The sequence below is a fragment of the Leuciscus leuciscus genome (assembly GCF_965113295.1).
Source record: "Leuciscus leuciscus genome assembly, chromosome: 9".
NCBI classification, from domain to species: Eukaryota; Metazoa; Chordata; class Actinopteri; order Cypriniformes; family Leuciscidae; genus Leuciscus; species Leuciscus leuciscus.
In genome coordinates, this window is record NC_138733.1 from 19,058,396 (window position 1) to 19,072,801 (window position 14,406).

The 14,406-nt window shown below is 36.2% G+C and overlaps 2 protein-coding genes across 4 annotated transcripts; both read right to left on the reverse strand.

The window, feature by feature from the left end:
* Positions 1-1,772: 1,772 nt before the first annotated feature.
* Positions 1,773-5,896, reverse strand: sdhdb (succinate dehydrogenase complex, subunit D, integral membrane protein b). 2 transcript variants are annotated; one of them, XM_082179019.1, is made up of 4 exons: positions 5,778-5,896; positions 5,085-5,195; positions 4,454-4,604; positions 1,773-3,057 (listed from the first exon to the last, which is right to left on the reverse strand). In XM_082179019.1, the coding sequence occupies exons 1-4, from the start codon at positions 5,824-5,826 to the stop codon at positions 2,892-2,894; spliced, it is 477 nt and encodes a 158-aa protein (XP_082035145.1). In that variant the 5' UTR covers positions 5,827-5,896; the 3' UTR covers positions 1,773-2,891. The 2 variants fall into 2 exon arrangements, with proteins under 2 accessions (XP_082035145.1, XP_082035146.1); XM_082179020.1 differs by having other exon boundaries at positions 4,454-4,600; positions 5,084-5,195.
* A 565-nt stretch (positions 5,897-6,461) lies between these two features.
* Positions 6,462-14,228, reverse strand: il4i1 (interleukin 4 induced 1). 2 transcript variants are annotated; one of them, XM_082179634.1, is made up of 8 exons: positions 14,069-14,228; positions 13,324-13,414; positions 12,065-12,282; positions 11,388-11,500; positions 9,127-9,328; positions 8,954-9,022; positions 8,717-8,853; positions 6,462-7,841 (listed from the first exon to the last, which is right to left on the reverse strand). In XM_082179634.1, exons 2-8 carry the CDS (start codon positions 13,343-13,345, stop codon positions 7,073-7,075), a joined length of 1,530 nt encoding a protein of 509 aa, XP_082035760.1. In that variant the 5' UTR covers positions 13,346-13,414; positions 14,069-14,228; the 3' UTR covers positions 6,462-7,072. The 2 variants fall into 2 exon arrangements, with proteins under 2 accessions (XP_082035760.1, XP_082035761.1); XM_082179635.1 differs by lacking the exon at positions 14,069-14,228 and adding an exon at positions 13,620-13,958.
* Positions 14,229-14,406: the final 178 nt, after the last annotated feature.

Consider the following 14,406-nt stretch of genomic DNA (forward strand, 5'->3'; position numbering starts at 1 on the left):
TCAATGAGCGGTGGTCCCCAGCTGAAGACGCTGCAGAAAATGTGGTATGTGGTCAGGTTTAGGCCTGCCTCAGGGAAGAGGACGGCCTTGCCATGCATAGTCCACCACAGGCACCGTTGGAGGTGCGACAGGCCTAAGGCCCAGCAGAAAGACCATCTTGCTGTAATGAATAAAGTAATATTGTCCAAAAATAACTTTTTATCATGCATCTGATCTCTGTAACATCAAGTCCTTGCTTTTGTAGAAAAACAGTATGTTCTTGAAGCTGAAATGAATAAATGGACTAGTATAACAGTATGAAAAATGTATTGACCTTCACAACAAAAGCATGTATTTACTTCTGTGCCTGGGAAATTCCAGGAAAGTAATAATAATTTTCCCCATGAGGCATTTGCTACTATGACTGAATACATGAGCTCTGAATACATCAGTGCAGGGAGCTGGCATAAAATTGGATCTCCCCCGAAGACACATCCATGGTTATTAAAGACTATTTGGCGTGCCGGTTTTGACTGTCTCTTTTACATGCATGTAGCCTATTTAAATCGCATGTTAAGATGCGGCTTAGAACCGGAAACCTTAATAACTCAACTAATAATTAAATAAATTAAATTATCTCATAGAGACAAGTGACACTTTTATATATATATATATATATATATATAGAGAGAGAGAGAGAGAGAGAGAGAGAGAGAGAGAGAGAGAGAGAGAGAGAGAAACATTCAGATTTTAGTCTTTCATCTTCAGAAAGATCTTTCTTCCTCCCCATATTGCATGAGAACAGTGACTTGCTTAATAATGTAAAAAGTAGGTTTTCCTGGTAAACAACACTGTCTGAGACTGATACCAATTATGTAAAGATGAGAAATCAAACAAATAAACACTTTCTTTGAAAAATGATTAGTGTACTAAAATCTAACTGACATGTCACTTGCATAATTTGGAACAGTGTGTGTACATATAGTCATAGATCATATTACTTTGTATCGTATCAGTATCTGAAATGTCAAAACAATAATCAACCAGCACTGACGACGTCCAGTTAGATACAGTTTTTCCATCATTGTGATCATTGTAATGATGACACCTTTTACAATGCTTATCACGGATCATATCAAGAACTTCACACTTTACACTAGACATTTGATTTCATTAATTCAGGCCTATTCAAAGCAATATGTTTTCATGGATTTAGAATGATTACATGTTTAACCTGCAAACCAGATTACATTTTCCAATATATTATTGTTTAAGTGATCTTTGACTCCATCTAGTGTTAGTAAATAGCATATTAAAACAAAAGTGTTGTTTAACCAGATCCTGATTTGGACTTGATAGCCTTAACACTATAGACCCTTTCAGCTAGTTTTGAAGAATGTTTTAGTTTTTAGAACATAATTTAGTTTTTCTTTAAAGTAGCAATTATAAAGACCCTTGAAATGACACTTACAAGGCTTAAGCTAGTCCCGGACTAAAATGCATGTTTGAGCTGTCTTAACTGAAAGCAACTTGCATTGACATATCTTAAAATAGGTCAGTGCCATTTTTTTGTCTCAAGATGCACACCAGTAAAGTTTTTTTATAAGGCACATTTATAAAATCTACTTAAATGCCCTAATTGAACTAAGGCCTAATGGCTTAATCTAAACCCTGTCTGTGAAACCGGGCCATAAACTCTGTACCTGCAAAACTGGAGAATCATTTATTCTTTTAATTTTGCCTGTTGCAACATAGTACTTTGGAAAATCCTGTTGGCTCCATAAGAAACCAAATAATCCAAAAACTGCCTTTATTATTAAGTGCAGAATTCACCCAAAGCTTCAATCTGCATAAATATCATACAGATTACACAAATCTCCATAGCACTTTAAACAGACACACTCAAGACAGCCAGACTCAATCACGTCTGAGCGGTTTAAGATGTCTACAAGAACATGAAAACAGGATTTACAAAATCTCTGTCCAAAATATATTCCCATCAAAATCAGTCAGAAAAAAAATCCAAAACTCATTTCAGTTTGATTACCCACAAAAGTTCAGTTTACTGTAACCAGTATCACAAGCCTGTTTTAAAGACATCTAAGCAATTTAAAATGAAAGATGGAATTAAATAAATTGTTTTAAATGCAGAGCATTCAATTTCAAATCGTTTTTCATAAATTATTCCTCAGGAGAGAAGAAATACAGCCATGCAAAATGTAAAGTTGAAATACAGTTAATGTGATAACTCCCCAGATGTTGTGGTCATTAATGGAGGACTCAAATATGATGGTAAATACCAAGCTTAAATGTCAGGGTCTTAACAACAGAAATGTGTGTATAGCATCAGTTTAATATCTGTCCACCACAGTACAACATAATGTGCTCATGATCTAAGTTAAAATCTCTTCCTGTTTACACAAGGAGTCATTAAAGATAAAGTCAAGTAAATTCTGCATGTCATGCTGACATAAACAGCATAAGTCAAGATGTTACATTTTGAAGCATCAGATACTGGCTGACAAAAAGGCATTATTGGATAAATATGTCCAAAACATGTAAATACATTAAAACGTGTTTGAACTTTAATATTACCGTAGTGATTTTTTCAAGTTCAAATACAGCAACCGTCTTATAGCCACAACAATTAGTTCATTTTGCTGCATCAGAAACACTGATTTGCCAGACAAGAGAATGGATGACATGCAGAATATTCCATCTTAAGCAAAAGCTGAGCATGTTCTGAATAAACTGAGAGCATTTACAAATAAAAACACCTGCAAATCGACACCATGTGTTGTCAAAAATTATATATTCATAGAATTTACATATGTCACAACTGTATACAATAAACTGGAACTCTGACGACGAAAGCGGATCCCACACCACCCATATCCCTCATCTCAGTCCAGTCATTTACTCCACAAGAGGGCCACAGCTTTACAAATCCCCACATCATGGTAGTTGAAGTAGCACAGGCCAGCGAAGGTGATGGTCGACAGAACAAAGAGGCCTGCGTTAGCCATCTTGATTTTAAAGTCTCCATGAACGTAGTCTGTCAAAACCTGGCCAAGACCCCTGGAGAAAACACAGTTATATGCAATGCTGTCCCTTTCAAACATGACACAATTATGTGTACTAGCGTTAATGATTAATCAGCAATCTTTTTTTCCCTCAATGTAATTAATTGAGCTTTTAGATTTTTGACTGATGTTTCAGCTCAAATGCATTTAAAAATCATCTAAGACATGTAAACTTGGTTCATAAGAAGCCAGACCTATCAGGTGTTGGATCATGTCTATAAATAATGATTATGTAACTATAAACACTGTAAGAGGGTGTTAAAGGCACCGTATGTAAGTTTCACCACTAAAGGTTCCTTATTCAAAACAATAACAAAGGCGTAGCTTGATGATGCCATATTTTACTTGGTAAAAACAATCATACTAAAAATACATAGTGTGTTGAAAGTTATGTTAGAACGTTACTCTGTGTGTTCGCTCTGTGTCTGCTATGAGACAATCTCAAATAATAATAAATGAGATCAATATTAGAATATCATATTAATAAAAGCTGGATGACTTGTGTTGCTAAATGGCATGCAATTAATTGACGCAACAACACAAGCCGTTACACTGGTTAAAACTGATTTCTCTGGATTTAAACTTTGTTGGAAACATTTGGGATAATGCAAGTACACTAGTCAACAAAATATATAACATTGTTCTAGTGGTTTTTGGATATTTTAATTTAAAAAATCTTACATATTGTGCCTTTAAAATACAACAGCACAAGAAGCACTAAAATCATCCATTAAATTGTCTGAGATTGTCCAATCCACAAAATGCAACATGCATATGGTATTTGTAGATATAGCAATTTTTTTTTGAAAATTATTGAAATATGGCATTCCTTAGATGTGGGTTAAAACATGCCAATATTATGATGCTTATTCAAGTTACAGGTGGGAGACATACAAGTACCCTGATGCATTAAAACTGACAAAATTCTGTAAGACTACTCAAACATGCTTAAAAGCCAAGCTGTTACAGCTAGTACTTTACCACATTTACACCTGAATGTAATACATTTTAAAAAGCATGTGTACTATGCATATGTACGTCTGTGACCCCAATGCCTAACTAACAGCTTAGCTAAAATTAGAAGTGTGGCCCTGAGTGCTCATGTCCACAAGGCGGTTAAATCCTTGCATGAAGGGTATTACAGCCACCCATGACTTGGCTTTGCAGACCAAAGTAGACACCTTCATTTTGTGTCAGAAACTATTTTATGGAATAATGCAACAGTGAACGGTCAAGGTTAATGAGAAACCTAATACACCAGGCACTCCTGAATATTTACAACTGACTGTGACATGTACAGATAATTGATCTGGATTTTTCCCAAACAGTTTCCATTAAAAAAAAAAAAAAAAAAGAGTCAAGCAATAATAACAAAACATAAATTCAGTTACCAGTGACCATGTAGAGTAAGGGCAGCTGCTAGAGAGTAGTCAACAGCAGGGCCGGGGAAATAATACGCAGCGGGTGCCATTCCCAGAAGAGCTATGCTCAGGATCCGCTCTCCGGTCCAGTGCAAGGAAGCAGCTTTGGACCCAGAGCTCGCTAAAAAAACAAACAAAAAAAACAGTAACACGTCACCAACTGCTTCTTCAAGGGAGAGCATCTTCATCAACACATATATTCTCTCTATAGACTAATTCTCAAGCCATCACTTTTATTAACAGTTATTGCATGCATTTAATCATCATGTACCCCAACAGATAAAAAAAAAATTGTTTTTATTGTTTAGACTTTAGCTCTGAATTTTCAATGCTTTCATTCTCAACCATTCTGTCTTTACCAGTGATTATCTTATTTGACAATTCTTCAGAAAAAACCTGACAAATGACAGAAATTTACATAAATCAATGGCAGGGAATGAGTTAAACACTTGTATTCAGACGCAATAAAAAAAAGGCTCTAGTCCAGACTTGACAGTACCATCAACAATCTATTATGCTAATAAAATGGAAGGAAAAGACAAATAACATCTGCCTTGATTTGCATTGCTACAAAAGCAAACATAGCATATAAATCACTAACCATAGTTGGAAGGTGTGGCATGTATCTTTGCTGATATCAAGTATGGATAATCATGATCCTTCTTCTGTATGGCCAAAGGTCTGATGAGGGAGGAAGAGCGAAATAACAGAGCTGTGGAAAGAGACAAGCATAAAAGAAAAGAAAAAATACAATAAAACATACGGTGTTAAAAGGAAAAAATTTATTCAGAATTAAACATTTTAAGCAATACATGTACGAATTTGATGTTCATCTGTAACGAAGGAGGTCATTGCTGATGTTATACAATGCTTCAACTTGACAATTCATTAAAAAACATCCCACATAAATGGATGAATTATGAGAATATGACTTTTCTTTACAGCCTTGAAAGCATGTGTAACTAATAAAAATAGATAAATACAGCACGTAGACATTATTATACGCTAATAAAATCCATGTCATCCACTAGTCTCTGTCTTACTGTATTCGTTATTACGAACTACTTTAGTTTTAACTGATCAACTTAGAAAAAGAGAAGAGAGACCAAGCTGAAAAATCTCTGACATGGTTAAGTTAGCATGCTAGCCATAAACTACGAGTAGTGCTACGCGTGCTGCGATTAACATGAAACGTCAATGAAGCAATGACTTCTTTTATAGTAGACCTCAAAGCTAACCTATTGTGATACAGGCTGATGCGACGAGAACAAAATCCTGAAAAACGCAAACTTACGGCTGACACCTCTGTGGCAAACAGAACTTAACCTGACAAGAGCCGCCATGATTCTCACAACCAATCCAAGGTCACTGGAATCACCCGGATATACTACCAGTGACCGTTCACTGTTGTGATGAAATGAACCTTTTCACGCATGAGCTAAATAGACTGAATGCATGTAAAACACATAGGTAAAACATAACATTGTAATTTAACAGAAAATACTTAGAAATATAATTTTAAGTATATATAAATGTGTTTAAAATGTTCACATTTAGAAACGGTTTCTCTTTGTCAAGTAGGTCGATTTGATATCATTTTTAAACAGATTACAAAACTACCACATGTTAAGCATTAGTTAGGGTGTCTGTTTAGACTCTTATCTGTTGCAAAAAATAATAATTTAGGTAAATGAATAAACTCAATGTATTCCAAAAGAGTAAAACAGATGAACAGAGATGGATTATTACTCATCATCACTATGCCTCCTTTTCAGATATCCGAAAAATGCCAGCAAATTAAGTCGTCTAAGCAAACTCTGCATATGAATAAAAAGACAATTTAATTTTTTTTATTTTTTTGCAAATACAGTATTTTATTCATCTATATAACACATTTTAACAAATACAGGGACATGACAAATACAAAAAAATTAAGGGACATGACAAATACTTGAAAATTAAGGGCTATGACAAATACTTGAAAATTAATATTTATTAATGCATTCACTCAAATTTTTTAAATTATGTATATTTATATATATATTAATAATGTTAATAATAAAATAATCGTACAAATAGATTACCAGAAAATTCTATATGGAAATAACATTTCAGTAAAAAAAGGCATTTAAAAATATTATGAATAAATGTGATGTCTTGCTTTTGTGTAGTTTAGGTGCATTGTTACATCATATGTTGACTGTTTGCAATATAATTCAGAATAATGGTTAATCTTACATTGTATTGAGTGTCATGATTTCCACATAAGTGCTTAAATAATCACTATATATTTACATAAAATTCCATTAAAAATCTAATCCCGCAACTCAGTTTACTCATTTACTCCAAAAAAGGATCATAGGGATATTTTTTTTATATAATTGACTTATTGCAAATGGTTTCATGGCAGTGGAAGGAATAAATCTGATGATGAAAAGTTGACAGGGTGATGATATCTAGCGTTTCAAGTAATTTTTGAAGTCTCTAAGAGTGTCTTACTTGGTAAAGACAGAGAACAAAATGATTCAAAATGAAAATGTTAAAAAATGTCTTCAATCTATGATTAGACATCCCATAATTTTTCGTTTCCTACTTTACATCGTTATTTATTTTATCTGACGCTCGTAAAGCAGATTTCATGGCAGTCTCGATCCAGCCATGAGGTCTGGCCGTGTGCTCTCCTGCAAAGTGAATCCTCCCCTCATTCTGGACTATAGACACACTATAGTCTCTCATCTGAAAAGGAGTGAAGATAGCAAAGGCACCGTGGCTGTAAGGATCTAGTCCCCACTTTTTCACAACTCCGCCGGTGCAGAGCTGGCGGATGTGTTCTCCATGGATCTTCACCAGGTCATTTAAGACCAGAGCCTTCAACTCCTCATCTTCTAAAGTCTGTAGGAGTGCAGCATCATCCGAGGCTGTGTAAGAAGCTAACACAGCCCCGCCTGATATCCCGTGGAACTCATGACTGGGGTAGTGGATGAACCGGGATGGCAGATCTGTGATGCTTTTCCCACCCTTGATGCCGTCATCAATCTCCCAGAACTTTTTGCTGAAACTTAGCACTACTTTTGTGGAGCTGGAATAGTGCAGCGACCGCAGCGCTTCCATCTTTTCGGCAGACAGAGGCGGGTTGAAGTCAATGAGGAGTGTTGCTTTGGCTGTGGCCGTCACCAAGACATAATCGGCAGTAATGTTGGTCATGGTGCCGCGATTACGCCAGTCTTGGTATGAAACTGTCACGTTGTCCTGCGTTCGGCTGATGGCCTGGACTTTTGAGTGCAGAAGGACTGTGGCATTTAGCACAGAGTAGAATGTGTCTGAGAATGTTTCAAAGCCACCTTCAAATTCGAAATACCTGAAAAAGAGCATTTATATGTTTCACATCTTTTTTTAAACTGATATACACTACTGTTCAAAAGTTTGGGGTCAGTAAGATTTGCTTTGGAAAGAAATTAATATGTTTATTCAGCAAGGACGCATTAAATTGATCAAAAGTAAAGACACTAAAGACATTTATGATGTTACAAAAGATTTCTATTTCACATGAATGCTGTTATTTTGAGGGGGTTTATTTATCAAAGAATCCTGAAAAATCATGGTTTCCACAAAAATATTAAGCAGCACAGCCGTTTTCAACATTAATAATAAAAAATAAAAAAAAAATGTGAGCACCAAATAAGTATATTAGAATGATTTCTGAAGGATCATGTGACACTGAAGACTGGAGTAATAATGCTGAAAATTCAGCTTTACCATCATAGGAATAAATTACATTTTAAAATATATTACAATAGAATTAATATTTCACAATATTAGAGTTTTTACTGTATTCGTAGGTAACACTTTATTTTGATGGTGCCTTTTAGACATTCTGCTGAGTGCTGACTAGTAAAGATGCACCTACATGTCTACTAACTCTTGTTAGAGTATTAGTAGACCGTCTGCTTAATATCTGCTAACTCTTTATTGTGATGCTCACCCGACAGACATTCTACTGACTATAAGTAACTTTGCAAGTACATGTCAACTTATTCTACAAACCCTAACCCTACTCGTAACAGTCTACTATTACTCTAATAAGAGTTACTGTAGCATACATGTACTGTGGGTGCAGCGTTACTTAGTCAAGAGAATGTCTTAAGGGGACCGTCAAAATAAAGTGTAACCTAATTTTGATCAAATAAATGCAGCCTTGGTGAGCATTAGTTTGGGGTAACCGTAATATCTTACGTTTCATCGTCTTTTACATCAGACTGGATGTAGAGCATTTCAGTGAGGGCTGTGTAGAAAAAACTGTTCTCATTCAGGACATCACCAATCATCCGCAAAGCTCCTCTACTCAAATTTCCCACGTTCACCAAGTACTCCTGTTGCCGATCAGATTTAGAGACATTCAGCCATTATTACTCATATCTGGACTTTAAAGAATTTCTAAACGAACTGTAATGCATTGTACAGATATGTTACCTTAATTGAGTATGAATCATATGTGTTCAACATTTTCTCACAGCCCATTTTTTGCAGATCATCTCTTAACTGATAAAGAAGGAACAACCATTATTATACCATTATATACCATTATTCTGACTCTGGACAGATATATGTGTTTTTGAACAAATAGAAAGTTTTTCTTCACTCACCTTGCCCAATGCTATGTTGAACAGTTGACTGGCATTTTTCCCCTTTTCCCAGTCATATACGGGGTAGTTCAGTACGTCTGGGTTCTGTCTCACGGTGTAGGTTTTATAACGGAATCCGTTTATATAATAGTACGTGTTTTCGTCTTCCTGTACAAACGGTCCAACCTTCACGCCCAGCTTTTTTGCGAAATTCAAGAGAATCCTTAAAAGTAAAGTGATATCAATAAACAGGTTGATCAAGTTGTGGCCTGCAGCTGCACCTTCTGGCCAGCAGGGGTCATTGTCACTTAGCATCAGTTTTTGATGACCTCAGTTTCAATCTCTGCACTTTTATCTTTACCATTACCCTCATGTGGCTGTGATACAGTTTCACACTAATGACTGTGCTTTCCACCCTAACGTCACATGAGGTGAATAAGAAAAATGATGATCTGACTTTAAAAATTTGATAATTAGAGATTAAAAATAACTTAAAGGAGCTGTATGTAAGAAATGTATTTCAATTAATCATAAAATGGCCCTGATATGTCACTAGACATTAAGAAATCATGTTCATTTCAAATACTTATATCACTGACAACAGTAGTCCGGCCAGGATATTGTCATTTAAAAAGTGAAGTTGCAGCCCTCAACTGATGTTGATGTTGTCATGTTGTGTTTTGGCCTGAAGCTCCACCCTCCACCTATCTACCAATCACGAAGTCAGTAGTGTTTCGGCATCGGGGTTGCCAGCTCAGCTCTAGTTACCACAGCTACGTGTCTAGTCTCGCATAGCCAGACCTTCAGACTGACGGCAGAAGGTCTGGACTCTATCGCAGCATTTCTTGGCCAAGGACCGCCCAAAAGGACGTTTGACTGACATGTAACACAACCAATCACAGTTTGTTTTGTACCGCGTCATATTTAGGGGCGTGACAATATAATGTTGATGTCCCTACAATAACAGACTGGCGTGCATCTAATAAATTATTCATTCAAGAACCTTGTGCAAGTTTACTGCATCAATGGAGCCGCGAACTTCACATACTTTTGAAAATACAGCGTTTAGTTGATCGTGGTAAGCGCTCATTGTCTCAGTTGTAAAAACAACGGCTTTCTTCTTCCACGAGGGGTTTTGGCGTCATGACATTTTTTTCCCGGCGGACCGAAAATAAACGCGACACTCGCGCCCCCCGGAAATCCGATAAAATTCAACCAATCAGATGACAACTTCGACATTCCTGAAGTGTTTCCAGTTAAGTGTACCATATGCATCAGACGTTTAGCCAACGTTCCGTGGGGGTGACGTCTGAGGCTGAGACTACTACGTGTCAGCCTACGTTCCTGCTGGATCCTGCAGCCTATCTGGCAACCTCGAGTCAGGGGGGAGGGGGAGGGGATACACCGCTCTACAGTAATTTGAAAGTGATTGCAGTACCAGTTTTGGCCACAATCTTACATACGGCTCCTTTAAAGGGGTGGTTCGGGATTTTTGACATCGGACCTCATTTTTAAGTTAGCCTGGTTGTTATTCATCAGTGGAGACATTTTTTATTTTTTATTATCCAGTCCTTATATTTGGATAGTTAGCCGATGCTAGACTAGCGCGAGTCAATGGTATATGTTAGCCAGCCATTAAAAACCGTTTTACCCACTTCACAGTGCACCAAACGCAAATCAATTATAACACTAGACTATCGATGTATATGTCCGTTGAGAGAATAATGTTAGAAATCAAACTTACCTTTCATCTCAATGATCCCAAAGGAACTAGTTTCTCAGCAGCTGCGGAATTTTACTTTGCTCCGGTTAGTAATGCGGCAAAAAGTAAACACAGAACAGAAGCGCACTGTAATCAGTGTACCAGCGGCAGGTAAATACACTTGCGTCATGTGTGTACCGGCTCACTCGGTTGCCTAGGTAATCAATATCACTCCGCTGCTGCTGTAGACAAGGCTTATGATTACAGGGAACAAATTATAACTAATGCAATGTGATGAAAGGTAAGTTTGATTTCTAACATTATTCTCTCAACGGACATATACATCGATAGTCTAGTGTTATAATTGATTTGCGTTTTGTGCACTGTGGAGTGGGTAAAACGGTTTTTAATGGCTGGCTAACATATACCATTGACTCGTGCTAGCCTAGCATCGGCTAACTATCCAAATATAAGGACTGGATAATTTTTTTTTTTAAATGTCTCCACTGATGAATAACAACCAGGCTGACTTAAAAATTAGGTCCGATATCAAAAATCCCGAACCACCCCTTTAACTTACTTGTTGAAACTTGGGATCCTCATGGCACCGAGTTCCGCAAACCAGCCCTCTCTTTTGTCCCTATGTGTTAGAATTCTTCCACCTATACGGCCACTTGCCTCAATAATTGTCACCTATAAGAGCAGAGAAAAAAGATTATGTATAAGCAAGAGACAAATAGAAAATACCCGAATAGAGTTAGAAGGCTAATATTTGGCATAGTATTATAATGACTTATATTAAATAGAAAGGGGATTCTACAACAAAAATGTTCTTGAATAAAATGAAATAATTTAGTGCTTCAGAGAAATCACGTGCATAGCAAACATTTTTCTGCTTTACCAACAACATAGGCTACTGTTTGTCATTTATGACTTCCTCAGCATTGTGTGAGCTTGGAAATGCCAGGCCACGAGATTGGAATCGTCATCTTTGAACTAGCAGAAAGTCACATCCTAAACCATGTGGAAGTGGTTAGGACAAGGATTGAGAATTATGGATGTGTCTGTACACTCGCACATACAGAAAGAGTTAAGGCCGGCAATTTAAAGATAACAGTTTTATTCCTGTCATTTAGTAAGAAATGGGAAAATATATTGTATTATTCTGCTTTAACATTTCCAATTATTTCTAATTATCTATCAACTGACAGAAAGACCATATTTGCTTCCTTTTTGTTGCCCACAGTGTTACTAGACCTTATGACCTGCATCCTCCAGAAACTTAGCCGCAGTGAGTCCAGCAGCGCCAGCTCCAACAATTATCACATGTTTAGGGGTCTTTGCCGGAGGAAGACCTTGTTCCATTATCTTCAGAAGGTAATCATAATCAGGGTCTTGTAAGCATTGGAAAAGAGGATCATCCGTAGTTCCAACAGCATGGTAGGCAGAAACCAAGATCAGTGCCACCACAGATACTGCAGAAAACAGTTTGAGGGAAGTTTGAAGTTTCTCAAAAGATTTTAGAAAATCAAATCTATTCTAAGTTGTAAAATGTAGATATTTGAGTAGAGGCAATCAGGCAATCAGTTGCCTCAAAATATTTAAGTAACATTGCTACTACAATTTAAGTTATATGAAATTATATAATTTAATTTAATACAATTTAAAGTGACTAAGTTTAGATAAAGTACAAATTTTGATATGTATGAAAGGGATAGGCTATTTTAAGTTGCATAAGTGAAGTAATTAAAGTTGTCAGTACTTAAAACTTTGAGTTGCATTAAATTAAGATGAACAAAACACTAAATATATATTTTGATTTAAATTAATATTTATTTGTAAATTACAGGTATTCAAAAAAACTAGCTATATGCTTACTGATGATGTTTAAGTTTGCAAACTTAAAAAAATAGAGACAATCAGTTGTTTACAGTGTAAGGTTGGTGCCTATTCTTCTAAGTTTGCTGAGGTTTCAACATAGAACATACTAATTTGTTCAAAATTAGTTTTGGATAAGTCAGAAAACTGAACAGCAGCAGAAGATGCTTCAAAAGTGCTGTTTAATTCTAAACTAAAGTTAAAATATCCAACAGCTTTGAGTTCTGTTTTCAATTTCCAGCAAAAGGTTCCTATTTTTCCATTTACTCAATACAGGAATACTTTCTCCACACGTGACGGTGGAAAGTTTCGGTTTACTTTCTTATGAATGAGAAAGACATAGGCTTACATGACAACCCTTACGAAAATCAACCACACACACACACACACACACACACACACACACACACACACACACACACAAACAAAACCTTGTTAATATAGGCTATAGTCTAGTTAAACCATGATAAAAATAAAAAATATAAAAAAAGATGTATAGTCAAATTAATTTTCGTAAGGACTGTTTCATTCACCTCTCGCTAATTGCACTAATTTGCCTGAGCATTTGCCTCCGCAACTGATTCAGACAAAGCATTTCAACAAATCAAAAGGACATATTCATTCAGTAGGCTACTCACGGAATTTATACAGGCGGAACATTTTGAAGTGAGCGCGCCAGAAGCTGGACTAGACTGCGCCCGTTCCCTTGCGTGAAGTGGAAACTGAAACCTATGGAAGAACAGAAACAGTCGGGTAAATTATGGAGAAATTTGAGGAGCATAATAAATTGTTTGGTTAAAACTGATATAGGCTATAACTAGGCCTATAACGCTATAAAGTACATACTAATTCAAGCTATAAAAAAAATAATAATAATAAAAAAAAAAAATACTCACACATGCAGTGCACTTGAATAATTGACTAGCCTACTCACCTTCATAATGAAAAAAATGGTTCTAAGTGGTCCAATGCATTAATTAACCGCTATATACATGCTAAAGTTTAATTGACTGAAGAGACTAAGAAGACGGATATGTGTCTGGACAGTGTATTCCAGCTATAGCCTAAATGTGTCTAATGTCTCTCTCAGGATAATGAATCATGTGTGGGCTCCTCTATTCTGCAAGAAATATTTTCCCACACAGACTCAAGATTCAACCACACTGAACAAATTAGATTAGTGAGCTTTAGTATTCATTAACATACCTAATTTTCGCCAGAATCAATCATTTCTAACCACTCATTTAGGCTATGAATATCCTTCTGGCTACCAGTGCAAGCATTCACTTTTCTTTCTGTTAAATGTCTATCAAATTTACTTGTTTCTGCCTCTTTAACTTTCAAATGCGTATATACTGCTCAAATGGATAATGCATCACTTACCAAAGATCCAGTCACTCACTCTGACCGGTCTGCCCAGAATCTGGTCTGGTTTTATAGGCTACAGAAATCGAAAGAATGCATGATGGTGATGCATTAAACCACAAAGTTTCCGAGGTTGTCGGCCATGATTGATGTAGGTAAAGAAAAAAATGTACATCTTTATCTCCATGATATTTTTTTTTCTTTTTTTTTTTTTTCTTTTTTTTTTCTTTTTTGCTCTAGTCACAGCATATTTATTCATTTTGACCTCATCCCTCTGTTTCTAGCGAATAAGATCAAAAGGCTGGTCTATACAAATTCTCCTCTTCCCTCATATGACATGACTTTAGCATTAAAGC